At 37.2% G+C, this 26,421-nt stretch overlaps 4 protein-coding genes and 14 non-coding genes across 34 annotated transcripts; 10 read left to right on the top strand and 8 right to left on the bottom strand.

Moving 5' to 3' along the window:
* Nucleotides 1-125: 125 nt before the first annotated feature.
* daf-42 lies at nt 126-13,339 on the top strand (the record flags this gene model as incomplete). 17 transcript variants are annotated; one of them, NM_001307257.1, is made up of 24 exons in its annotated part: nt 126-211; nt 3,836-3,872; nt 3,920-4,013; nt 4,118-4,258; nt 4,428-4,525; nt 4,612-4,654; nt 4,752-4,820; nt 4,880-5,485; nt 5,794-5,856; nt 6,004-7,134; nt 9,996-10,193; nt 10,239-10,313; nt 10,417-10,455; nt 10,608-10,952; nt 11,000-11,222; nt 11,267-11,416; nt 11,715-11,753; nt 11,834-11,893; nt 11,944-12,030; nt 12,231-12,293; nt 12,375-12,645; nt 12,724-13,119; nt 13,171-13,247; nt 13,294-13,339. In NM_001307257.1, 24 exons carry the CDS (start codon nt 126-128, stop codon nt 13,337-13,339), a joined length of 4,437 nt encoding a protein of 1,478 aa, NP_001294186.1. The 17 variants fall into 17 exon arrangements, with proteins under 17 accessions (NP_001294186.1, NP_001294187.1, NP_001294184.1 ...); NM_001307258.1 differs by having other exon boundaries at nt 7,224-10,193; NM_001307255.1 differs by lacking the exon at nt 4,118-4,258 and having other exon boundaries at nt 7,224-10,193.
* Nucleotides 147-296, bottom strand: Y40C5A.22. Its single transcript, NR_056170.1, has one exon. It is a non-coding gene; the product is annotated as an Unclassified non-coding RNA Y40C5A.22 (non-coding RNA).
* Nucleotides 702-839, top strand: Y40C5A.15. The gene has a single exon (NR_056169.1). It is a non-coding gene; the product is annotated as an Unclassified non-coding RNA Y40C5A.15 (non-coding RNA).
* Y40C5A.16 lies at nt 2,743-2,829 on the bottom strand. The gene has a single exon (NR_056168.1). It is a non-coding gene; the product is annotated as an Unclassified non-coding RNA Y40C5A.16 (non-coding RNA).
* Nucleotides 2,750-2,821, top strand: rtw-6. Its single transcript has one exon. It is a non-coding gene; the product is annotated as a tRNA-Trp (tRNA).
* On the top strand, nt 3,105-3,280 carry Y40C5A.17. The gene has a single exon (NR_056167.1). It is a non-coding gene; the product is annotated as an Unclassified non-coding RNA Y40C5A.17 (non-coding RNA).
* On the bottom strand, nt 3,781-3,930 carry Y40C5A.18. The gene has a single exon (NR_056166.1). It is a non-coding gene; the product is annotated as an Unclassified non-coding RNA Y40C5A.18 (non-coding RNA).
* Y40C5A.19 lies at nt 4,081-4,292 on the bottom strand. Its single transcript, NR_056165.1, has one exon. It is a non-coding gene; the product is annotated as an Unclassified non-coding RNA Y40C5A.19 (non-coding RNA).
* 21ur-12186 lies at nt 10,186-10,206 on the bottom strand. The gene has a single exon (NR_056164.1).
* An 842-nt stretch (nt 13,340-14,181) lies between the features above and the next one.
* Nucleotides 14,182-17,366, top strand: ocr-4 (Ion transport domain-containing protein). Its single transcript, NM_068771.8, has 10 exons — nt 14,182-14,403; nt 14,445-14,926; nt 15,134-15,287; nt 15,330-15,431; nt 15,478-15,713; nt 15,959-16,124; nt 16,166-16,425; nt 16,478-16,757; nt 16,832-17,077; nt 17,125-17,366. Exons 1-10 carry the CDS (start codon nt 14,233-14,235, stop codon nt 17,296-17,298), a joined length of 2,271 nt encoding a protein of 756 aa, NP_501172.2. The 5' UTR covers nt 14,182-14,232; the 3' UTR covers nt 17,299-17,366.
* 21ur-11728 lies at nt 16,298-16,318 on the bottom strand. The gene has a single exon (NR_056163.1).
* Nucleotides 17,353-17,373, top strand: 21ur-14935. The gene has a single exon (NR_056162.1).
* 21ur-15313 lies at nt 17,359-17,379 on the top strand. Its single transcript, NR_056161.1, has one exon.
* A 622-nt stretch (nt 17,380-18,001) lies between these two features.
* On the top strand, nt 18,002-19,206 carry sqst-2 (ZZ-type domain-containing protein). Its single transcript, NM_068770.7, has 4 exons — nt 18,002-18,085; nt 18,130-18,280; nt 18,327-18,431; nt 18,688-19,206. Exons 1-4 carry the CDS (start codon nt 18,017-18,019, stop codon nt 19,089-19,091), a joined length of 729 nt encoding a protein of 242 aa, NP_501171.2. The 5' UTR covers nt 18,002-18,016; the 3' UTR covers nt 19,092-19,206.
* Nucleotides 18,878-18,898, bottom strand: 21ur-10109. Its single transcript, NR_056160.1, has one exon.
* A 797-nt stretch (nt 19,207-20,003) lies between the features above and the next one.
* On the bottom strand, nt 20,004-20,120 carry Y40C5A.20. Its single transcript, NR_056159.1, has one exon. It is a non-coding gene; the product is annotated as an Unclassified non-coding RNA Y40C5A.20 (non-coding RNA).
* Y40C5A.21 lies at nt 20,037-20,229 on the top strand. The gene has a single exon (NR_056158.1). It is a non-coding gene; the product is annotated as an Unclassified non-coding RNA Y40C5A.21 (non-coding RNA).
* Nucleotides 20,230-20,313: 84 nt separating this feature from the next.
* Nucleotides 20,314-26,243, top strand: ifo-1 (Intermediate Filament Organize). The gene is made up of 13 exons (NM_068769.10): nt 20,314-20,407; nt 20,459-20,533; nt 21,167-21,232; nt 21,651-22,456; nt 22,499-22,595; nt 22,694-23,693; nt 24,025-24,444; nt 24,493-24,741; nt 24,789-25,283; nt 25,331-25,469; nt 25,517-25,599; nt 25,651-25,836; nt 25,917-26,243. Exons 1-13 carry the CDS (start codon nt 20,315-20,317, stop codon nt 26,084-26,086), a joined length of 3,879 nt encoding a protein of 1,292 aa, NP_501170.1. The 5' UTR covers nt 20,314; the 3' UTR covers nt 26,087-26,243.
* Nucleotides 26,244-26,421: the final 178 nt, after the last annotated feature.

The raw sequence follows: 26,421 nt of genomic DNA, 5'->3' as shown, positions 1-26,421 counted from the left end.
CGCCTCCCCCCTCTTTTGAAGCGTCACCTCCTAGATTTGCCCCCCTCGAAGAATCACAAGTCATCATATAAGGCTAATTCAAAGTAAGAAGAAGGTGTCATAGTTTATGAGCATCTGAATTCAAAATGCGTCGTCTCGTGCTTCTAACACTGACGATCGCCAGTGTCACGGCGGCCCGTCAGTACTTTCAACAGCAGCAACATAATTCCGAGTACGTTTCCTTTCTTACGCAATAACTATCTACTTACTTTTTTATTATGCCGACTTCATTCAATCATTTCATCTCTAATTTTATGCATTTCCATCGTTTTTCTCGTCTTTCCAACACCTGAGTATTTCACTCTACAAAAGATTTAATTTGGATCCCTAGAATCACAAATCTTCATTTTGTTTCCGGTCTCAATTTAGTTTTGCTTTATTTTCAAGAGATCTGTTGAAACGTATATTTATTTCACATAATTTTTCGACCTAATTTAACAGGAATTAATCCTAATGTTTAGGCAGGCCAATGGTTTTTAACTCTGAGAATTTCTAGCTTTTCGGCGTGTAATTTCAAGAGATTTTATGTCAAGCTCAACTATAATTTAAGATTTTTTTGGTATCTCTGCTTGAACCATTTCCGGCAACAATTTAGTATTCACTGCGTTACAACATCTTTAGGAAAATTTTGGAAAACGCAACACATTTTCTTCTCACTGCACTTTTCTAACACTTTCTACAAAAGCCCTCATAATTAAATCCTGCAGTTGACCGTTAAATATGGCACGCGTGTCGTCCAATTTGTGTGAGAAACAAGAAACAAATAGTTTTATGTGAACCACTAAATGACTTCACTTGACATGGCATGAGCGCGCGAATATTTTGGCGCCGATCCGAATACGATAGCAATGACGACTTCTGATCGGATATAGCGGTTTCTTCTTCTTCGAAAACTGGTAATTAGCCAAAACAACTCTCACTTTGTCTCTTCTCCGATTAGCAGTTATGTTATTTGTTCCATGGATTGGGAAATATTGTAGTATAACTTTGTGAAATTAATCAAAATCTCAAAAAAAAAAAGTAAGATACTCTAGGTAACTAACTAGGGAATGGTGTTACCCCTGCAATCGCTAGGAGGACAAAACAAAGTGAAAATGGAAGATCAGATCAGTTTTTGGAATCTGCTTAACTCGGTCCCAAAGCTGAAATTTTCGGTCTTAAAAAGTAGTCCTTTTTTTGCTCAAAATGCCGTTTTTCGTGTGTAGAAGTGGCTACATAAAAGTTTGGCACTGCAGCCGCCGTTCGAATGGCCGATTGGTGAACTCTTGTGCTCATTAATCTAAAGGTCACGGGTTCGTTCCCCACTAGGTATTAATTTTTTTTTGAATTTTTCCTCTAGCATGAAATATGCACAAAAACACGGGTTCTTCCGTTTTTTGGTAACTTCGGAATAAATTTTTTGGTTCCTGGGAATCATAAAAGTAATTTGGAAACTTTTTGGAAGTTTTCTTTTTTTGATAAATTTTCACTTTTCTCCCACCTGATGTATGCACATTTTTTTCTTCAAAAATAATTTTTCAAAATTTTTTCAAAAAGTGTTTGGTTTGAAAGAGCAGCATTAGTTTGGATATTTCTACGATTTTGGAGGATCAAATGTCATTTTTTAGGAGAAAACCACTGTTGTTTTCTCTAGACTTTTTCACGAAAAGGACCTAGTTTCAAAGACTTCCAGCTCCGTTGACGAGTAAAATAAAAAAAAGTTGTCAACTGCAAAGTTATTTTAAAAGTACCAATAAACAAATTGTCAGTTGAAGTTACTCTGCTAAATTTTATGGGTAGAGAGATATAGCTAATCGAAGTGAAGCTTTAACTTACTTAATTACTAATGTCCATATCTCTCTACCCATAAAATTTAGCAGAGTAACTTCAACTGACAATTTGTTTATTGGTACTTTTAAAATAACTTTGCAGTTGACAACTTTTTTTTATTTTACTCGTCAACGGAGCTGGAAGTCTTTGAAAGTAGGTCCTTTTCGTGAAAAAGTCTAGAGAAAACAACAGTGGTTTTCTCCTAAAAATGACATTTGATCCTCCAAAATCGTAGAAATATCCAAACTAATGCTGCTCTTTCAAACCAAACACTTTTTGAAAAAATTTTGAAAAATTATTTTTGAAGAAAAAAATGTGCATACAGGTGGGAGAAAAGTGAAAATTTATCAAAAAAAGAAAACTTCCAAAAAGTTTCCAAATTACTTTTATGATTCCCAGGAACCAAAAAATTTATTCCGAAGTTACCAAAAAACGGAAGAAACCGTGTTTTTGTGCATATTTCATGCTAGAGGAAAAATTCAAAAAAAAATTAATACCTAGTGGGGAACGAACCCGTGACCTTTAGATTAATGAGCACAAGAGTTCACCAATCGGCCATTCGAACGGCGGCTGCAGTGCCAAACTTTTATGTAGCCACTTCTACACACGAAAAACGGCATTTTGAGCAAAAAAAGGACTACTTTTTAAGACCGAAAATTTCAGCTTTGGGACCGAGTTAAGCAGATTCCAAAAACTGATTCTTGTAGCCATAGATCTGATCTTCCATTTTCACTTTGTTTTGTCCTCCTAGCGATTGCAGGGGTAACACCATTCCCTAGTAAGACCGCTGACCATTTCTCTCCCATCCTTTCTCACTATCAAAGTGACCGCAAACTCTTATCTTGATTTTCCCGCCTGTTAGAGAGTGATGTAAGAGCTAATAAACTCAGAGAAAAAACGTGACTGCTTGGCGCAATGGTAGCGCGTTCGACTCCAGATCGAAAGGTTGGGCGTTCGATCCGCTCAGTGGTCAAACTTTTTGAAAAATTTTGAAGGAATAACTTCCGGCCAATTTCCTATTCGGCTACATTTGATCTTATTTTCCTTTTCCTCTCACATTAAGAAACATTTGACTGAAAACAAATTTATATAGTGCTAATTCATTTGACGGAACAGGAAGAATTGGATATGAAAAACAAAAATACAGAAACACGCTTTTAAGTCAATGTCTCTTCTGCCATATTCCCACCAATCATAGAAAAGAGAAGCACGTCGGCGTCGCGCCATAAACAATCACGAATTGAATACTAATAATGACCTTTTTACTACTGAAAGCCGTCCGCAAAACGGACAAAGTCGCCTTTAAATGGAATGAAACATGTGTTGTATCTCGAAAAAACTATGGATAGCAGTTTGAAATAAACGGTCTAAGTATGAATTAGTAAAATCGATTTCCAAAAAAAAGAGATTTCTCCTAATAATTAGTAGATTCTAGATGAAAACGATAGTAAAAAGCGGCGATGAGACGGATTTAGTAGAGCTGGGAATTAGGATATTGAGAGAATTTCAAAAGTAGTGATATAGATACAGCTTTACCAAAAATGAAAGTGATTAATTCAAAATTACTAATAGTAAAACATATCATTTTAAAGATAAATGGAACATTGAGATAACAGTTTTTTGAAATGGTTGCCACTTTTCAAGTTCTGATAAGCTGTAGGTCGCATGCAAATTTTTCGTGAAAGCTGCAGAAAAACCATAGTCTTTCAAAATTGCTTAAATAAGATTAGCTTACATTATCATTTAAATCCTTCTTGAATAATTAAGAAATAGAAAAATCTATATTCGGAGAGTCTAATTTTCTATAACACACAAGTATCAAAAGTAAATCCTATGTAGGTAAATTTTAAAATGACTTTCACAACATAAATGACTTTCACAGCATCTCACAAATTAAATATTTGTTTAAAGAGTCTGTTCAAAAAGTTATAGACCATTTGCCAGCAATAAAACCATACCTCTATTGAATTAACTTTCACATTTTCAGATTTCGAGTGGCTCCGGCAGAGTATTCTTCAAACACAGTAAATTTTCCCTAATATTTATTCTTCTTCATAGCATTATTTTTCAGGCGCACGGAGTGTGGAAACCTAAACGATCAGCATGGTTGAATGACTCGCCACCTCCTGATAGAAAAGTTGGAAGAAGAGATTTTTCGGATTTAGGTGAGTTTAATTGAAAATGTTCAATTGGAAAACACAAGGTTCTAATATATTTTAATATCTTATCATCTTTTTGGTTGAATAATACTCTAACACAATTAACTTAGTATTCGTGATGGGTGCATCTTCTGTTAACCGTGCTCGTTTCATCTCGAAGTCGTTCGGAGATCCTCCTATGGTCATTACAGCAAAGCCTCCAACTTCTCCTAATATTTGGTTGGGCTCTAACGATTTGAAAACCTCAAATGGTAAGTTTATGGAAATAAGTTGGTTATTAATATTAATTATTAATTCGACAATTTCTAACATCGACCAAAACTATGATCTTTGTTTTATGTAATTACAATAAGTTTGGCTAATTCTAAAAGTTTATACTATTTAAAATATATTACTGCAATTGTGACGAATAAGTTTCAGAACCAGTCGCTGAAGCTTCAATTGAAATGAAAGTGAACTCAGAAGAACTTCTTACATCTTCCGAAAACCGTGATGGTACTAAAAGAGTTGTAAAACATGTAAGTGTAACACAACGAAACGAAAATTATTGTAGAATTTTCGATTAACTTTTTAAAATTTTCTTGATTATCATTTTGTTTTCCAGATAAGAAGTCTTGAGCCGAGCGGTTATGAGGGTGGAAATGAAGGTATGTTATTAAATTAACTGATACATAATTTATTGCTTGAAGTTTTCTTCTGCCTATCTCTTTTGCATGTCAGTTACAGAATTAACTTTAACTTCAGGCAATAATCTAGAAGCATGGCAATCGGTACAATCAAATCAAGACGGTGTCTTCCCAGATGGATATGATGGTATTAATATTATTAGAAACTTCATGTAATAATGTTGTCTAACTTTAACTCCTAACCAGGTCTGTCCGCAATGCCGAGAACACTAATCAATGATAATGTCGGATCTCCTTCTCGGTCCCAATTTCAACCTCCTCCACCTCCCAGACGTCCGAATCCTTCTCCAAGATCGCATTCAAGGTATCCTCCACCACCATCAAGAAGGCATATACCTGAAATGAAACCACCTGGTTTTATGCCACCAGAAATGACAGAATTTTCGCCTTTGAGTGGAGATTTTGATGGAGAAGCGCCATTGGATAGATCTGGAAGACATTCTGGTCATTCGGATGGTGATTCAACATCAACAGCTGAAATTGTATTAGTGACAACTACGGAAGAGATAACAACTACTACTTCCGAAACTACCACTTCTGCCACAACTACGGAAGAAACAACCACTGAACCGTCAACAACGGAACCTTCAACAACGGAAGAATTCACTACAGAAGAAACAACGACAGTTAGTACGAATCCTCCAACTACACCAGAACTTTCTGATGATCCGACAGATGGCAATGATGCAACGGATATTGACGATAAAATTGTGAAAAAGGAGGTCTCATCGTATACTGCGGAAACGCCAGTTGCTCCGCCGTTTTTCGAAAACACTGTAACATCCGTTTTTGGTAAATAACAAAGTTTACAAACTTTTAATAAATCAACCAAATAACCGACAGCACGTTTTGCCGTTATACTCATTATTCTTATAACATTAACAATAATTTCAAATAACCATAGTGACACAAAATTAGAGAATTAAGTGTACTTGTTCGTCGGATATAAAGTTTTGTAAAGTGTATTTTTAAATCACTTATTTCTTGTTGAGATCAATTTAGTATTAGTATTAGTTTTTAGTAGAGATTAGCATTTGAATACGATAAATTCAAAAACAGAATCATTTTTCCGCTATTTTTCAATCAATTTATTTTTACAGAAGAACCTGATGATGATGCTTTCGAAGATTCGAAGCCCGTCAAAAAAAGTACTTTGCCAAATGGTAAGTTCCAAATTAGTTCATTTGGGTGAGGTTCCATTTTCTTTGAAGTCTGGGTTTTTGCTCCATTGATCTATTATTTTGATAAGTTTTCCAGCGGGAACTAGGTTCAAAAGGTGGGGCGTGGTGCACGTGAATCATTTCTTTCAGGTATCAACTCAAAAAGATCAACTTCGTATGCAAATCCATTGACCGTTGATAACGCTGCTGCAGAATCGCGAAATACAAAACTCAGTTGTCTTCCATGTGCACCAGGAACTGTTGCAGTACCACCGAAAGAAGAAAATCTTCCACCAATTGAGCCACTTCCATCTGTTGCTGGGCCATATCAACCTCCAAGAACATTACCTGTGGCTCCAGGTGATCCAAGTGAATCCACTTTCGTTCAAATTCACGAGACGGAAACACCGTCTGCACCTTCTCCAGCTTCTCCGTCTTCTGTATCTGTTACTATTCCTCGAGTTGCTTTGCCTGCTTCTGTTTCTGTTCCTTCTCCATCTCCTGCTTCTAATGTACCGGTTACGATCACACTGTCAGCTCCTGCTAAGTCACCGGCGACATATGGACCAGCACCTGAACCATCACGACCTGCAGTTCCTCCTGTAGCACCAGCACCTTCTGTCATTCCAACTTCATCACAACCATCACAACCAAAGCAGACTCAACCAGCTCAACCGACACCTTCTGCCCCCAAAATCCCAGAAGGGCCAGCTCAGCCATCTCCAAATGCTGTGAAGACATCGTATGGCTCTTCTCCTGCGGCTCCCAGAGTTCCAGAAATGATAGAGGTGGCGCCTGGAAATGTTGAAAAAACGCCTGACCAAACAGATAATCAGGTTCCTGAAACATCGCATGAAATGGCACCAGCACCCGCACCACAACCTTCTCCATCTTCACCTGTTTACGGTCCAACTCCATCCGAACCTGCGAAGCCATCGATGCCATCTGGAGAATCTCCAGCACAACCAGAACCATCAATCCCTGCAGTAAATCCAGAACCATCACCATCACAACCTTCATCGTCTGGACCTATCCAAACTGCACCACCTTCTCCTTCATCGCCTAATGCTATACCAGAAGGCCCTCCGCCTGGTCCTGATGTTCCAGTTATGATTGCACTTCCACCACCAAAATCTCCATATAATAGCGGCGCAGGAGAAGATAAAGGTGGAGAAGTAGATCAAGAAGAAGTCAATCCATCGGAACGTCGTCCTGAGATTAGTTCAATTTCGGAAGAGAATTCTATTGAAAATATTTCCAAAACAAAAACACCCACCACAGGTATGAAAACTAAACCCGCATTGCTTTGATATTTTTGCAGATTTTTTAAAAAATATTTTGTTGCTTTGCTTCTAACTTGCCATCTTCAGTTCCAAAAAGCACCATCACTGGCCGTATGCCATCGTCTGTTAATCCATCTGATAACTTGTCTAATAATGAAATGGATGGAAATGCACATAATCAACCATCTGAGTTTAGCAACTTAAGTGAAACCAGTATAACACCTGCATCTTCGCATTTTGGTCATGATGGAAAGAAACAAGAAAAGCTTCCTGGTTCAAAAGGACCAATTCCTCCACCACGACAAGAAAGTATAACTGGAAGTACACGGCACCCAACTAGAGGAAGCTCTCCTTCAATTATTCCACCGTATGCGACAGCTCCCACAAGTTCCCCAGATAAGAAGCCAACTACCATACCACCAACATTTCCTACACTATCTGTGGATTCCGATGGTATTCAACAAGAACTCCGTACAACAAGATCACCACCCAATGTTGCATTACCATCATCTCGACCATCAAAAACTTTGCTTACTCCTTCGGAATTGCCTATTATTTCCAATCTTCCTGCAAGCCGGCAATCTACTAGTGCACCTTCAGTACCAAATGTTTCAAATAACTCTCCTTCTCCTCCAAGTCAATCAATTCCAATCGAGAGTACAGTACCTATTTTCGGTACACCGTCATCAATTCCATCGATGGAACCGACACGATCAACAGCGAACTCCTCTAAAAATCACCCGGTTTCGTCAAAGATTTCTAATTCGAACCGGCTTCCAGTATCAACTGGTTCAAAAATACATTTAAATACGAAATCTCCACAAACTGGAGCTATGGAAAACTCTGGCGAGGTTATATCGGTTGAAGAACCAATCGGAAAACCAGTTTCGATTCCTGGCGGAACTGGTGCTGCTCTACCTTACACATCGTTTCCAAAAACACAAAAATCGTCGACCTTCGCAAGTACTGATGTTCATTCTGCGTCTGCACCTTCATTGCCAGAAAAACTATCTCACTCCAAGAATGAATTTAAAGCAACTCCGCCGTCTATCTCAGCTGCTACTACTACTCCGAATGTTGTTGTTGATGCATTCGAAAATTCATCTCCTGCTGCCCCAGCAGTTTCCACTATGGAAGAGGTAACACCATCCGGGACAACTGCATCCATTTCTCAATCTCAACCAACTCCTGGACCCCCTGGTGCTGTACCACCTTACGCATTATTCCCAAGAACACATCAATCATCTAATTCTCTAAGCACCGGTTCTTCTTTGCCGACTTCTTCTTCTTCTTCGGCACCCGTAAAAGTATCATCATCAAAAATAGAATCAATGAAAACAACTCCGTCGTCTTCTTCTGTTAGTTCTTCTGGCTCAGACCTTCAAACACAAGAACCAACTCAGGCATCCTCAAATGTTGTGGAGATATCTGAAGAGTCTTCTTCTCCGATAGTCTCATCAGTTTCTACAATGGAAGAGATAACATCATCCCAGCCAAGCGCTCCCACTTCACAAATTTTGACTGCAAAGTCTCGTCCGACGCCCGGACCACAGGGTATAGTACCACCCTACGCATTGTTCCCAAGACCACATGAAACATTAAGTACCGCTTCTCCTCCTGCGAGTTCTCTTTCGGCATCTGCAAAACTTCCAAAATCCGAAAGTGGATTCATGAATGCTATTCCACCATCAGAATTTGTGGATTCATCATCTGGTTCATCTGGTTCTTTTGGTTCCGGTCTCCAAATTCCTACCACTACTGATAGTAGTACTCCTATGGATCCATCAATGGAAGACTATGATGTTGACTTAACTGTCCCGACAACTGCAGTAACTAGTTCACCCGTTTTGCCAACATCAGAGAATAGCCGTCAATCTTTAATCACTTCAATTATATCATCTGGGAAACCAGCTACAATCCCTGATTGGATCATGGCAATGTACACATCCCAATCGTCGTCTTCGAAGTTCTCAAAGTCTACGGCTTTCCCCACTTTAATAACAAAACAAACTGAAATCAAACCGACTACAGTTTCAAGTTTTGCTCCAAAAGTTCCTGAAACAAAAATAAATCAACCGACGATTTCATCTAATATTGGGGATCTATCAAAAACGGAAAAAGAATCGACAATTCCGAGAGTTGAAGTAACTCCGTCGGCATCTCCTGAGAGTACAACTGTAACTGAACACATTGACGCTGAAACTAACTCGGCAACAATTCCAACAATAGGAACACCTCCCTCTCCTCTAAAACCAAAAACAAAACTTGGATTAACGTCGCATCCTTCTGCAATTCCACCGTGGGCCATTTCTTCAAAGACCTTGGCTCCACCGGTTGCCCCACCCACGGTTACCGTTCCTTCTAATATTGCTCCATCAACCACAGGTCATCAATCACAACAAACTCGTCCAACACCAACTACTCATCGACCAGGAATAACTCCTCCTTTGGCTCCAAAAACAATTTATCCAAGTTCACTCCAAACTGGAAGTTCTTCTCCAACTCCACCTGGAACTAGTTCAATAATTGTTGTTGCTGGTTCAAGAGCTTCATCTAATTACCCAACAACTGCTTCCATAGAAACTGACGGATCATCTGAAGAACAAGAAGAGGAAAACACTAGAATTCTTCCAGAGGAGACATTATCACCGGCATCCGCTCGATTATGGACTCCTGATATGATTTCCAAGTATATTTCTTCAAAGGCAATCTCTACAGAGTCTGTTTCATCTGCTGAACAACCTTCATATTTAAGTTCAAATTTACCACAATCTTCCTCAGTTGCTTCCGTTAAACCGCCTTCTAACTCATCCTCTGTTGGTCAAAATATTGAAGTGACCGTACCTTCATACTTTCCAGTTGAACAATCTAAGTCTGTTACACAAGCACCTATTCCACCTGCATCTTCACCATCAGCACCATCTATTCCATCTATACCTTCTACACTGCCTGTTGCTCCATCATCCTCTTCTGTTCCATCTTCTCCATCTGCACCGAGTGAAAGCACTTCCACAGTTTCTGAAACACCTGCACCAGTAAACGTAAACCCTGCATCAAGTAACTTCTAACAACATATTTATTTTGCAATCAAAACCATTTCAGATGAGCATGAAGCAGAAGAAGGGCCATACGAGCCACTCAGTCCACCACAACCAGCAGAACCAAATCATGTTGAAGGTAATTTGTCTATTCATTTTGTTTCTTCTTCTATTTTTCAAAAACACTCGCACGGTTTCGTTCACCTTTACCATTTTGTTTGAACATTTTTGAACGTTTCCAGAATATCAGAATACCGTTGATACCATAATCGAGAAATCAGGTGAGAACATTCATAGATCCGACGCTGAAAATTTTTTATTAATCAAGAAATAATTAGATTCAATTTGGTTCTGAAAATCTTTAAAATTATATTTTTGAAATGAATGTACAGAAAAGTAGTAAATTATTTACCCAAATCTGTGAACTTTTCAGCAACACCTGCACCAGCACCAGTCACACAGCCTGCTGTGCAGCCAGCGCCGGGACCTGTCGAGCACAGATACGAGATTCCAGCTCCAGGTCCTGCTCCAGGTCCAGCTCTTGAGCCAGCTCCGGCTCCAACGTCCGCTCCTCAAATAGTTGAACCACTTCCACCCGTTCAACCACTTCCTCAACCGCAACCTACGGAACCGGAGGAGCCACTTCCGATTGCAACACCTGCCCCGCAACCTACTGAGCACACTTATGGAGCTCAAGGTCCAAATATTGTTCCAGTAGTAACAGCAGCACCATATGTTCCACAGGAAACTCAAGCCCCAATTGCTCCAAGTAATCCAGGTGCGAATTAATACGCATAATAAGCATTGTTAAATGATAATTTTTAGAACCAGTTCAACCAAATCCATCGCAAACAGTTTCCATTCCTGAACCAACTGGAAATATTGAAGAAGCAGAACATGTTGATGCTAAGCCATCATATCCAGGACAATCGTCTTATAATAATTTGGAAGAAGATCATGAAGAGGGTCACATCGCTGAGCTTCCTGCTCTTGAACCAGTTTCAGTTCCAACGGCAGCACCATCCCTTCCTGGAGAGTCAAATTACAGGTAACATAGATGACATTTGATAGATCTGTATCTATGATTTTCAGTAATTTGGAAGAAGATCATGATGACAAACATCATTTAGTTGAAGGACCATCTGTACCTTCCACTCCAACTCAAACATCTAGTGGATCAAGTTACAGTATTTTGGAAGAAGACAACCAAGAAACAAATAATTCAGGAGGACCATCTTACAGGTATCTTTTTATTTACAGTGAAAAAGTGGCAGTCCTATGCTTATTTTGAACTTCCATTTTAGTAAAAAATTAATCATAGTCAGAAATTTTTTTTTCTAATTTTGGCAGAGATCAAAAAATTATTGGAGTGTTGAGTTATGATATTTGGTTACTTTAGAATATACCAAATCTTAGCTGACTGACTGAATCGTCTGACTGACGGTTCCTTTGGAAAGGAAAAATATGTATAATTATTTTGTAAAATTGGCACTTTCTCAAAATTGTTTTTTATATAATTATTGCATGATTATTATTTGAGCACTGTTGATATCTCGGCTGAAATTGATGTTGGAAAAGGGTAAGATGCATGATAGTTAGGATAATAATTAGATTTGAAACTGTAATTGAATGCATATTTGACCTTCTCTCCTATTTTAGAGGAGAACAACAATCATCGGAGACTAAAACTGAAACAAAGAGTGAAACTCTGACCAGCGGGTAATGTTTGAAATCTAGAAACTATTGACTTATGTTAATGATTATGATAGAAAAGATAATGAATATGAAGAACAAGATTATGAGACTGAGACTCAACCAACAGAAGATGAGTCAGAAGATCATGTGGAATCGATTAGGTGAGAAACTTGTTGTAAAAAAGAAACAATAAGTTGGGATAACAATGTGACGTCAGGAAGGAAAAGTGTTGTGGTGAAAGGATGAAAATATGTTCAATATGTTTTAAAAATAATAATTTATAATTTTTGATTAACTTAAGTATTGGTCAATTGTTGGTGGTGTGCTCAGATTTTTCATAACACAGTTCTTTATTTTTCAGCAGTTTTGATAAAGAGCAAGTCCCTCAAGTTGTTGTTCCAACAAAACCTGCCGGTGGATACAGGTAAGAAATTGAACTGAAAGCTTCAAAATACCACAATTAAGATCTCAAAAAGTTTAAATTCTATTGTGTCAATATTTTCAGAGATGGTGGAATGGTGGAGAACACTGCACCACAACCAACAACATACCAGCGTCCACATCCAATAAAAGTTCAAGTCAGACCAGCTACTAAACCATATCGGCCACGTCCATCACCTGCACCAAGGATTCAGCCAAGACCATATAATCCTCAACCAGTCGTAGTTCAAAGGCCTCAGTTTAGACCTCAACCTCAACCAAGACCTCAACCCCAGCCACAACCACAGCCACAACCACAGCCACAACCACAACAACCTTATATTCAACGACCAGCTGTAAGACAATTATAATTTTTCGAATATTCATCTAGTCTAGAAAAAAGAGACACATGTTCTTAAATCTGAAACTTTCAGCTCACACTTCCCTTCCAACAACCTCAGTATCCTCCACCAATTCCATTCCAACCAAGACCTGCTCCATTTATTCCATTCCAACCAATGGTTCAGAGACCATCTCCAGCTGGATGCTGTGGTGGACAGCTTTTCAGTCAACAAGGAGGGTTATGTATGCCAATCAGTTTCAATCCATGCCAACAACAACAACAGCAAAACAACTGCGGTGGTGGTTGTGGCGGTGGATGTTCTGGAGGTGGAAACTCTTGTGGTGGAGGATGCAATTCTGGAGGAAGTTGTGGTGGAGGAGGAGGTGGATGTAGTTCTTCATGTTGCCAACCACAAACATCCGCGTGCTGCAATCAGATGGTATCTACTTGCTGTCAACCACAACAAATGGCTTGTTGTAACCAGCAGGTATTCTATTTTAGTCTATTAGTCGCTTAATTAATATCGTAATAATTTCAGAACCAGTCATGCTGCCCACAACAAGCTCAACAATCGTGTTGCTGTCCCACTCAACAACCCATTTGCCGGCATAAACGGTAACTGCCGTCCATCTTTGAAATGTTTCAAATTTTTAATTTCCAGATCACTTGGCTACGCAATGGGAATCTGTCAGCGAAGGAGAGCCTGAGTTTTTACTAAATAGGAAGTCATTAATAATCTCATTCATCACAAAGTCCTCTGTTATTTTCCTCGAGGAATGTTATTTTATTGTGTCTCAAATTTATTTATTCTCTAAATTATACCTAACTCTGAACGAGTCGAACCGTCAATTGTTCAGGGTCCACCGGTTCTCAACTTTTTGCTTCTCTCAATTCATTTTTTTTATCATTTTAATTAAATTTCGGTCAGTTTGTGAAAGTGTATTCTTTTAATTAAGTTTTTTTTATTAATTATAGACATTTCTTATATAAAACATTTATTTAAATGAGAGTCTTGGTCGAAAATATATAATACAGAAATGGAAATAAAAAATATGTTTAAAGGATCAGCATCAGCATCACGGATGACATTCCCAAGGAACATCTTCAAGACTCCACGGGTTTCCACGTAGATCAATCCAGAGATTCTCTTGACTCCTCCTCTTCTTGCGAGACGACGGATGGCTGGCTTGGTGATACCTTTGATGTTATCACGGAGATGGCATATGATTTTGTTTTTTAGAGTTTTAATAGCAATGCTCGTGTGAAGATGATTTTTAAAGAGCCAGTTTCAGGCTTCATGTCATTATGCTATTTGCCGATTTTCTTTCAGGAAGGTTTACGGTTTGAATAATGGCACGAAGATACATAGATGTATTTATAATTTACCGATGGCTTGATTGCATTGTAATAAACCGTCAGGAAAGAAAAATAACATTTTCCCAGACCCTATATGCTACATATTACTCAGTGAACCATAGAAATGTCAAATTTCCGGTTATGAGGCATAAGTGAGAATAAAGGTATGTGAGCACCGTAGTTTCTTATTTACAATTTCCCATCGAAGAAAAAGTAAAATATTCTCTGAATCTAACTTGTATTAATGGGTAATGCATCTAGTGCTGTTACTGCTGGTATTAAAAATCAAGTTAATGCTTCGAACAATGCTATTAATAAATTGGCTGATATGAGTGGGCGTGGATTTTTAGCGGATCTGGCGATGGATGCTGTTAGAACTGGAAACCATGAAGAATTGGATAAACAAATATTAGAGGTAATTCAAGTGTTTCCGAATATACCAATTTAGTAATTTAGAAAGTTCAACCAATGCTCTATAACAACGGCCAGGGAGAAATGATTCCTCTTTCTGATTTAATTGCACAAAGACACAAGGAACGTACTGGAAACACATTTGCAGTTCCAGTTCCATCGACTGAATGTAGATTCATTTGCTGGAAATTGAATTCTCGTGGAGCTGTTGGTGAAACACTTTTACATACTTGTTTCTTAGCTGGTCTACCGAATCATATGAAACTGCTTGCCGAACGATTGATTGCCATTTTTCCGAAAATAATCAACGATTTCTATTTGAGTGATGAATACTACGGAGAGACTGTTTTGCATATGGGGATAGTATCAGAAAACGCAGAGTTTGTAAGATATCTGTTGAAAAGTGGAGCAGATGTTCATGCAAGATGCTCGGGAAACTTCTTTACATGCGATGATCAAAAAGGTTCGAGAACTGATCATCCTGAGGTGGAACATGCAATTATTAGTAAACATACAAAGTATCCAGGGTGAGTTTCAAAACTGTTTTTTATTTTGTTTTTGTTTTAATGATATCTCTAGTGCTCGGGGCGTCTCCATTGGCTAATTGGTAAACCTATGGCGAAACATTTTGAACAATTTCGTGTTTGATTTAGACCATTTTTATTTTAGACTCCGTTTTCAAATATAGAATTTAGCAACTTTACAATGAGTTCCAAAAAAAACCCCATTTTCAGCCACATTTATTGGGGCGAATATCCACTTTCATTTGCCGCGTGTCTCAGTCAACCGGAATGCATTCGAATGTTAGTTGCTCATGGAGCAGATGTAAATGCAGCTGATACAAATGGAAATACCATTTTGCATATATGTACAATACATGAGAACTATGTAAATTGCGTTTCAAAATAATAATATAACACTGATCTTTAGGAAATGTTTAAAATGGCGTTATCATTGGGAGCAGATCTTCATATTCAAAATCGACAAAACTTAACTCCACTAACTCTAGCTGCATTTTTAGCCAAGAAAGAGGTTCACAAGAATTAGACAATAGTTTTATATATTTTTTTAATTTTAGATGATGCAAAGAATTGTCGAAGAAGAAAGAACTGTCAATTGGACATATGGAAGAACTCAGTCAGCAGCTTATCCTCTTGAGCACGTTGATTCAATTGAGCCAACTAGTGGTAGTATCAATCAGAAATCCGTTTTAACAATTGCAGTTTATGGAGAGAAAGTCGAGCATTTATCGTTATTACCTCATCTTTTGGAACAACTGGTACATCACAAGTGGATAGCATATGGAAGAAAAACGTGAGATTTCTTATTTGGTAAATCTATTTTTCTTCCACGTTGTCAGAATATGCTTTCTTGCCTCAATGGCGACTACGCCTACACCCACCGCCAATGTGCTCGTAAATAAAAATTCAAACTAAACTTTTTCAAACAAATAAAATTTTAAAAAGACAAATTTAAAATTCCAATACTAAGAACTTTGGTAGGAAATTTGAATAGTGTACCTGTATTTCCAAAACTGAAAGAAAATCTTATTTCCACAGCCTATTCGCTCAACTTTCCATGTTCTGTATCTACTTTATCTGTGTCACCTCTTGTTTTCTGCTTCGACCAAGTCCGTTCGAACGTCAACAACATATTGCAAATGATTTGATTTGTTTCTATGATTTCAAAACAAGAAGATTCAACGAATCAGCTGTCTCGACAATAGTAGGCTAGTTTTTTTTTTAATTGGCACAAATTTTATTCAGATTTATCATCTTCTCCATTTAATTTGCGTTACGGGGGCAACACTCTATTTAGTGCAAGCTCTTCTTCATATTAAAAATGTTGGATATCATTTATATGTACTCGGACTTTCTGGATTTCCAGCCAAAGCTATTTTCCTATTTTCCTGTATTCTAATGGTCATCACATTTTTTCTGAGAATATTTTGTTTGGATGAAGCCGAGGATATTGTTTGGATAGTGATTGTTTTATTAACTTCATTGAAATTTCTGTTCTTTTGTAGGTAAGTACGCTTTATGATTAGATCCACAATAGGAAATAAACTACTTTTCCAGAGGATTTAAGTCAGTTGGACCATTCGTCTTGATGCTCTATAAAATTATAATTCGTGATTTAATGAGATTCTTCTTGATCTATTTGGTCATTGTAGTTGGCTTCTCTCAAGCATTTTATGTCATATTCCTCGGTTATAAGAGAAGTGATTCTGGAAATCGTGAACCAAGCATTATGAGTAACGTTGCGGAAAGCTACGTACGGATGTTTATCATGTCACTCACAGAGTTTACTGTATTTTTTGAGCAATTGGAAGAATGTGAGCATACCGTTATTGGAAAGGTAGGCTTACACTTTTTTTAAAACAATTCTAGACTAGAAAGATCATCGAAAAATATAGAATTTTTGATTTTCAGATAACATTCGTAGTCTATATGCTTCTCGTAACACTTTTGCTCATTAACATGCTTATTGCTATGATGACTAATACTTATACAGAAGTCTCTGGAAATTCATTAGAGTGGCTTCGACAATGGTCTGCAATTATTCTAATGATGGAACAAAGTTTTGATCCAGCAACCAGGTTACGGTATCAAAGAAGATATGGAATACGTTTTGATGGAGGTGAAAAACTAGTTTTATTGTTAAAAGATAAAATGACAGTGAGTTCCTCTTACACATTTGCCAATAGTTTGATGATAAATTTAAGGAGGAAGAATTCGAGTGCCAGCGGAAGAAAATGCACGAAGAGCGTCGTAAATTCCGTGAGGAACTTCGCACAAACCAGAGAAGACGGCCAGTATTTATATGCAAGCAAGGAGCAAATTATTTCAAATCGAAGCATCGACATACTAATAATAAGTTGATTATTCCTACCGGCTAATTTTTTTTACTGTTTCATTCTCTTCCTAAAATAATTTGTCTAATAAATGTTGGATCTTGTTAGTGAAAAATGTGGAAAGTTGATGTTTCTTCTTTGATTCCTCAATCTTGCTTTTTTAGAAACCTTTAAATTTGGCAGTGGAAAACTTTAAATGAAATGGATGTCTCAAATAGTTTCCGGATTTAATATGTTGCATTCAAATATTTTTATTTAAGACTGTTTAATTTAGAACATTTTAAAAGTGTTTTTTACTATTTTTTGGTACTGTTGCAGTAACCATAATCAAGTATAACGATATGAAAACTTTCAAAACGAACTGCTCAGCCAGTCCACAAGCGGCATACTGTTAGTTTATTTCGGCAAATTTTGTCAGTTCAATTTGAAAATTTATTTATTAAAAAAGGATTAAGAACTCACCCAAGAGAATGCCCATCGTTTTTAGTGTTATTTCTAGTGTTATACCAAGTCAATTCAGATATTTCAAAAAATGCAACATTCTCTGATGTGCCTTCTTCTTTTCTTTGCTTTGCTCTCCAAAAATGACTAACGAGTGGAATGTTATCTTATCAAAAACTGCATCATTCAGCATTTGACAAGAGTTTCACTGGCGCTGAAATCAACATTTTCACTTCTCGACTCTTCCTAACTTTTTTTCTAAAATTGCTCATTACTTCTATAGATTAACTTTTTAGTTTTGATTTAGTTTGGGTCAACAAAAATGAGTAGTATTCGATACAGGAGACCACCAATCATAGAACGAAGATATGAAAGAACTCCATCATATTCGGTAACTTCAAGAATATTCGATTTCAGTAATAAAACTGTTTTCAGACGATTCCAAGGGATATTCATGTCTCATTCTACCATAATAACTATCACAGATCAAAGATTTTGTATTTGAATAAGTTCAACGCAATGGAAAAATTAATTGAAGCTGCACACGAATTGTATCCATCAAATGGTGTTTATCGTCTATTTTCGGGTGAGTTTTTTGAAATGAAAAAATATTTGTAATAATTTTTTAATAGATAGTACAATTGGTGCTCAAAACGAGTTGAATGATTCAGTGCAAGTTATGGAATGTGTTCAAAATCCTGATCATATTCTTCCACATCTACATATAAGACTGGAAGGTAAGATTTTACGGAAAACTTTTTAAAAAACAGTTCCATAGTCCTATTATAACAACCTTGTTAGTTCTTTGTTAGATAATCTTACAATTTGAAAATTCAATTATTCAAATTAAGTTTTTTTAAAAAAAGGAACAATGATCTTTCAAAGTATTTTTTATTTTCAAATTTTGAGAAATTTCAAGTTGTTTTGCAAAGGTGTGTTCTTATGTAACTCAAAACTAATAGTAACAAAATTTTTAAAAATTTAATTTTTCAGATTACCGTCCCAGAAGCATAAGCCGTAATTATCACGAAGTTAACGTTCCAATAATTCGAACTCCATCTCAACATTCAATCCATCAATCTGTTCGATTCAACGATAACAAACGTCATCACCATCATCATCATCATGATTCAATAAGAAACTTCGTCCATCATGACACTCCATGCCGAAACTGTTTCCGTATAATTGTTGGAAGCCGTTATCACTGTCTTCAATGTCCAGACTATGATATTTGTGGAGACTGTGAAAAAGATTTGGTTCACTACGAGCATGCTCTTCTACGAATTGTGACTCCAAGGGTTACAAGTATTCCTGATTATGTCACAGTTAACGCCCCAAGTTACATTTTCCCAGAACATCGTTATGATATCAAAAGAGAACATTATCATTGGTTTTAAATTGTATTTTATAGTTTTGTTGTTTTTCCTATTTATGTTGTGAACTTAGTTTTTCTGTCGGATTTCTGTCCTATCTTGTTATACTTAAAAAGACCAAAAAAGTTATGTAATTGCAGAAGTGCAAAAAACCAAGACGCATCCTCCATTCAATTTTAATTTCCTGAAATCTATCTCGCAAAAAAAAAAACAAAAAAAAAAATTCCCTCTTATTTTGAATTTTAAAATTAAATTTTTCTTGTGCTTTTCAGAAATCTGTTCCAATTGAATTTTCATTCCTATTGACTTGTAGGACTAGAATTAATAACACCGCGGACCACCTTTATTGAGAATTTCAAAAACATTTTGTAGGCCATGTTTCCAATTTTTAATTGTCTTAAAATTAACACAATGTTTCAAAATTTCTATTTTAATTGGCTCCATAGAACACTTTTCCATGTAATTAGAAAATGCCTACCTGCCTGACACCTAGAAAGTGACCAACGCTTACTGTGCATTGAAAGCATGCAAGTAGGCATTTTTGCATGCGTGGGAGGTTTCTACAACTCAGCCAAAGCAGTCTATTGTACCTACCCATTCCTTATTTATTCTTCCGCAATCACCAATGACGCGTTCATGATTTTTCACTTTTTCAAAAACAAAATTTGATTGTCACTGCCCTTATTAACTTTTGCCCACGCTTATTAAATTAGTTTCACTCCTGCAATTCAAATCCTACTAAAACCTCTCTGAAAATGTTATTTCTCCTTTTTGTTCAATAAAACTCAAATTTGAACATATTCTGATTCTGAGTTACACAAATATTTTCAGTCCCTTCAACCTATCATAAACTTTGATATTTGCTCAACATTTTGGAGAAAGCGATGAAGGAGTCAAAAACGGGCGGCCCCGTTGCATTCCTCCTCCAAACGCACCAAAAACTGATAAGATGTTGTTAAGAAGAAGAAGGCACCAAAGAAAGATTCTCTTATCACATTTTTTGGCAGAGAGGGAAAGAATTGCGCCTATTTCAGTTGATTGTTCACCCACCATTTACTACACTATTCCAACATTTTTATTGACTCTTTTCGTTGGAATTTTCCATCGAGTTCAAGGAATACTACTTCCACTCTACCTTTTCAAACTTCTTTGTTGTTTGCTTAATTTTTTCCTAACTTTTTCACGACTGAAATTACGAATTCTCAAGTTCAACTGTCCGTTGTACAAAATTCGAATACGATTTCAGCATGGGAGACCTACAAGTCGACTTGAATGCAGCACTTGTAGCCGTTAAACAGAAATGTGTGGACTTGGATGAACAAATTCGAAGAGAGAATGATGTAAGTTGTGTTCAAGATCCATAGAAAATGTAAATTTTCTGGTTTTTTCAGAGATCAGAAAATCGCGGACGTGGATATCTGGGAGTTCGTCGATACATCTATGCATTGACCACCAAGAAGAATGAGGTCTGTTTTTATTTTAAAAGTGTTTTTTTTTTGAAAGAGCTGGCATTAATTTTATTTTGGACTAATTTTTCAAAATTCCGCAATTCGCCTACGATATTTGCAACTCATTGCTCTACTTTGACAGCTCTCGGTTCACTTTGGGTTTATGTTATCAAAAAATTGCCAACTGACAAAATACGCGCATACTATTTTTTCTATATTTTGCTTATTAAACAACTGTTATAAAAGACAACCAAGATATAAATAAAGCAGTTTGGGTGCAAGTCTAATAGTGAAAATACGGTAAATGTGCACTTAACTTTTAATCATTTTTTCTGATTTAATTTCGATGTTTCACACAAAAACCACAAAACACAAAAGTTTAGTATTTTAGAGAAACTATGTTTTCCAAATTTCGACCTCAACTTTGACTCATTCTTAATCCCCTCCTACCTTCCAAAAATTTAATTAGTCATCATAATTGCGGATTGCAAATGCCACAGTGCGTAGTAAAATATCAAAATTTCGGCCGCAATCACTGATAACAGATGCCATTTCTTTTTGTTTAGAAGCATTGTGCAAGTGTCATAAAATGAGAAGGAAGTAGGCGATTCGGGGTGATGATGACGTGGCAAACATTGAAAGTATTTTCAGAACCATCTACAACGACGTGGGCGATCTTTGACAAGGGTGTACGTGGAACAAAAGTTTTACAGATCTGTGAGTTTTTGAAAATGAGAAAGTTGTTTTTGTTATTTTTGGGTTGGGTACAAATTCGTATCATTCTGAAGAACAGGTGTTATAATGCTTTGATAAATCGTTAATACGATATTGAACTTTTCAAGACTATTTTTGAAGACTATTTTAGAAGATGATTGTGCATTGTACATAGAATTACCAATGTGATAAACTGTATGTAAAAAAACTACCAGAAATGTTTTAATGCTTCATCTATTTTTTGTTTTTAAAAAAACAGCAAAAAAGGTTATTTCATAGTTCAATATTTATGAAACAAATAGTAAAAGAGTGCAAACATTTAGAATTAAAAAACAACAAAAATGCAGAAAATAAACGTTTTCGATATTTAAGTTTTTCAAATAAAATCAACGAAATAAATATTCATAATTCCTCCTTTCAGAAATCTGTACCATCTCCGGATCAAGTTCAACGCCTCGAGGATTGCACACAGGATTACGGACCAAATGATGAAGAACGCCTGGAATACGTGGAAACTGTTGATGCTCCATTGGAAGAGCTCATTAAAGAAGATCAGTCTCATCGCCATGTCGTCTCACAAAGACTTCCACAAGGGCACGGAGAATGGGATCATGAACTTGCAGTTTATGAAGAAGATGGTGGTTCTGGGCTTTTGGAGGATCGAACACTGACTGTGAGAGCTGGAGATCATCCTTTCGGAATGAATCAATTCAACGAAGTGGCAGAGGATATTAGTGCAAGAATCGCCAAGTTTTTTGCTGAGAAAGAAGAGAACCACATCAGAACTCGTGAGCTTTCTCTTTCAGTTCATCCAGTTTATCATCAAAGTAATGGAGATGCATACACTTCATTTGGAATGTCCAGGTCAAAATCAATGGGATCAGTTGCTCACGAAGCACATCAAACATCTAACAATCAACATAGTTCTGAAACTCATGGAACTGCTTCTTCAACTCAGTCACGACCACGTTTGGATCAAGTCTCTTCCACTACAAAGTCCTTAAGCAATTTGTTTAGTGTTGACACTCGTCATGACTACAATTCTCGATATGGAAATTATGTATCTGGATATGGACATTATGGAACACCACTTCCACCAGCGAAAAATCAAGAAGTAATGCCAAAAATGCCAGCGAAGAAGTCGGAGCACATTTATGATGAGCCAATTCATAGAACATCTACCACAAATGTGTATTCAAGCACTTATGAGAGAAAATATGACTTCAAGTGAGTACCAAATCTGTAATTGATTGCTAAACTTTTTTATAGAACAACATTCCCACCAGAAATCGAAATGCCAGAAGGATATCACGATTATTATGATCCGAGCAAGTTCATGTTCTTGGATGCAAAAGGTTATTATCAGGTGAGCAAAAAAAACTTGAATTGGAAGACAATTTTTGAATACTTGACTTGTAAATTTAATAGAACCAAATTATTCTCAGTCCATCCAATTTTTTTCAGGGCAACATCACTCGCCCACTTCACTATTCCTACTCTCGTGACTATCTAGAAAAGTACTCGGACTACGACGGAACATCACGACTTCCATCTCCAGCTCCTCCAAAGACCCCGGAGCCAGCATACACTGTGCTCAATAGATCAGAAGATCTCCCACATCACCCTACCCATTTGTCTTTCTCGTTCCCAGACTATTACGATCACGCCACTCAAATCATTCTCAGTCGTGATCCTGGACTTGAACATATTCCATATAAAATTGGGCCATTTGCTGATTACTATGACAATGTTCATCGTATCATTCTGTCGCATACCAAAGATTTGGATCATTGTAAAATTGTAATTCCGTCGTTCCCAGATTACTATGATCTGTCAACTAGATATGAAGTGCTTCATCGAGTTGAAGACATTCTTCATGAGCCAATTGTGATCGAGGAATATCCGGCATATTGTCCATATGAAGACACGAAATATGAAGTACAAGAGAAATCTGTGACATTGGACGATGAGCATATATACGAGGAAGTGTATGAACCTCCACTACCTCCACTTCCACCTCCAGCACCACCAATAGTTGTTCATGTTCTGAACTACACTAGAGATCACGATCACATTGTATTCGTCCCATTGCTTCCTTACATTCCACCACCACCTCCACCTCCAGCAGAGATTATTCACGTTGCAACTCCAGCTGAAGTAATTGAAGAAGAACCAGAGCCAGTTCCAGTGCCAGCTAAACGTCATTATGATGATCTTTATATCGGAAATGACGCTCTTGATGTATCAGTGTCTCCACATTTTAATCAATCCAATGATCAAAAGAATTTGGGATTAGAAAAGAGTGTCACTGATAGAGTTAGAGAAATGGAAAGAGCAATGAGAGGAGAAGAAAGGGAAAGACTTTTGGAAGAAGAAAAGCGAAGGAAATATCTGGAACTTCAGAATGAGATTAAGGCAGCACGGGAATACGAAGAAGAACATGCATATGAAGAGATTCAAGAAAGTGAGTTGACTTTTGATTGAATAATAAGTTAAGAAGCAACGATTCCGCCATAAAAGCAAAGTTGATACGTAGAATAGGTTGTATTCAAACGAAATATGAAATTTCCAATCGAATTATAGAAACTTCTACCCCATCTTCACCTTGTAAGATTAAATGTGATAAAAGGAAATTACCAAATCGTGAGTGTGTTGTAGAATTTGACTAGAAATGGAAGATGAAATAGATAATAGTAGTATAGATTTCCCTGCAATCTTCGGTGAAAATGACAGCTTTTTGAATGATATCAATAGCTAAAATTCCCATCATTCCCACCAAATTTTTACTGTTTCAGGCAAGAACACTCCTTGTCCAGTATCACAGCCTATTCTTATTCCATCGGTGTTTGTCCCAGTGGCAGTTCCAGAACCTATCCCGGAGAAACCGAAACGAACATGGCAGCCACCTCCAAAATCCGAAGAATTTTTGGACGAGCATATTGACAAGCCACTTGGCCCTGTCATTTTCCATGAGTTGATCTACCGCAACGGATTTTTGCTTAAAATGAATGAAGAAAATCATATTCTAAGTCAAACCCGTCCAGTCAGTCATCCAGTTTCTCGTGCCAACTCTCGACCAACGACGCCTGGATTAGAGATCAAAACTATCGATTTTCCACGTCTCGATGATGCCGCATCCCCAAGAGATCACTCTGATTCTGCTGGAAATGTTGATTATGTGCATAAACATATCGAACGGTACAATGCGAAGGATGGTAATGATCTGATTAAAACTGTTTATATCTAAGAAAGTGTATTTTCAGCCTCTGTTGTCCAAGATTCTCACGACGAGAGTCGAGCTCATTCGCATATGCTTTCAAATACCGTCCAAACTCATACACATTCTCAATTAATCAATCAGAATCAGGCGACTCATTATGATGCTTATGCTACTTCTCAACACTCGAATGCTCAAGAGTATTCAACTGTTCATGGATCACAAACTCATCGAGGAAGTGTAGTATATGATGAACCACATGGACAAGTTGTCTATGATATTCCACACGATCAAGGTAAAATATTTAAATTATAATTGAAAATATAAAATTTTCTGTTTCAGAACATCACCATTATGACACTGTTCACGTTCAACACCATCATCATCATCATTATCATACAGATGGCAGTGAACATGTTCATCACTATCATCAAGATGAAAATGCTCATCAACACAGTACAGCTGAAAATGAACATATTCATCACTATCACACAACATCAAATGAAAATGCTCACCATCATCACTCGGTTCAAAATGAGAAAGATATTCAATATCAGCTGGCTCAAAGCAACCAATCGATTCGACAAATGAGCAAGACCAACAACTGGGATGAACAAAATATTCAATCATCAAAGAGAGCTCACATTGAGGCACACATTCCGGTTAACTCACCATTTGTGAAAAGAGAAGATTCAAGAGTTAGCACCACTTCTCATGTGAGCACAGCTTCAACTGCAACTACCACGGGAACTGTTGTTCAGTGCTCGAACTCGTTGAATCGCCAAAATATTCCAGCTCCATTGAAAATTCAAAACGGAAACTCAGAGTCCTATCACGGTATGACATGTTTCAAAGAGGTGTTTCTATAAATCTCGTAATTTCAGAACACAATCATCACCAGCATGTGCATTTTGACAGTGTTGAAAATTCGGAAAACATTGCTCATCAATGTAAATCAACAACTTCCTTGGACTACCAGCCAGTTCATGTCGGACATGTCAAAAATTTGGCAAAACTTTTCAAGTTCGTAGATTCTTTTTAATTTCTAGATTTTAATTCTCGAATTCCAGTAAGCCCGACGAGAAGCCACTGACAACTGAGCAAGTGATCTACCGTGTCAGTGCTGCACCACCTGGTCATCACTTGGAACCAGGTATTTGACATTTCGTCAGCTGATTCTTTTTAGTTTCAAAATAATATTCAGAGATTAAACCTCGTCCACGTTCTTTGCCCCGCATTCCACTTGATGAGATTGAACTCCATGAGCATGGAAGTAAAGATCATATGACACGTCATCATCATGAAATGCACCAGGGTACTGTAGATGAGCACAGTGAACATGGTTATTCTATTGGTGGTGGTGCACAAAGGATTGATGTTTCAGCAAGAAGTAAGTTTGAAAAATCTAAAAGAATTATCACCATCCGCTGAACGTCTAATAATAAATATTTCTACAATCAGAATTTTCAGCTTCATCAACAGTGATGCACTCTCCACCTGTCCAAGTTCAACACAACTCATACTATCATCGTCAGTCATCAGACGAGGAGTCAATCCGTGTTCGTCGTGTCTACAAGGCCCTAGATGACACTTCAATGCTCTCTCCGGTCTCCTTGTCCGGCGATGGACCAAATTTTTAAATTCCGAATAAGAAACAATTTCATCTCCGTTGATTTCATTGCCTCTAGACTTTCAAATTGATTCAACAATTCTTAATCTTCCGATTTCGGTCAGAAAATACCTGTCATTTTCAATTTTTGTTTGTATTCCTAACATTTTCTAATAAACTTAACTGTGAAGTCCAGCCCCGCCAAGAATAACGAGCATTTCCTTATGAGGCCCAGGGGGAACATTCAGAACTTGACACTCGAAATTACAATGCAATGAGGGCCGTAAGATTATCTTTTCAGAAAATATATTTTTGAACCAATTTCCAGTTTAATGACCATAGATCATTGCATGCCACTCACCGAAA

The sequence above is a fragment of the Caenorhabditis elegans genome, chromosome IV (genome assembly GCF_000002985.6).
Source record: "Caenorhabditis elegans chromosome IV".
In the NCBI taxonomy this organism is placed as follows: Eukaryota; Metazoa; Nematoda; class Chromadorea; order Rhabditida; family Rhabditidae; genus Caenorhabditis; species Caenorhabditis elegans.
Note: the sequence above shows the minus strand (reverse complement) of the source record. Positions and strands in the feature narration are given on the sequence as shown.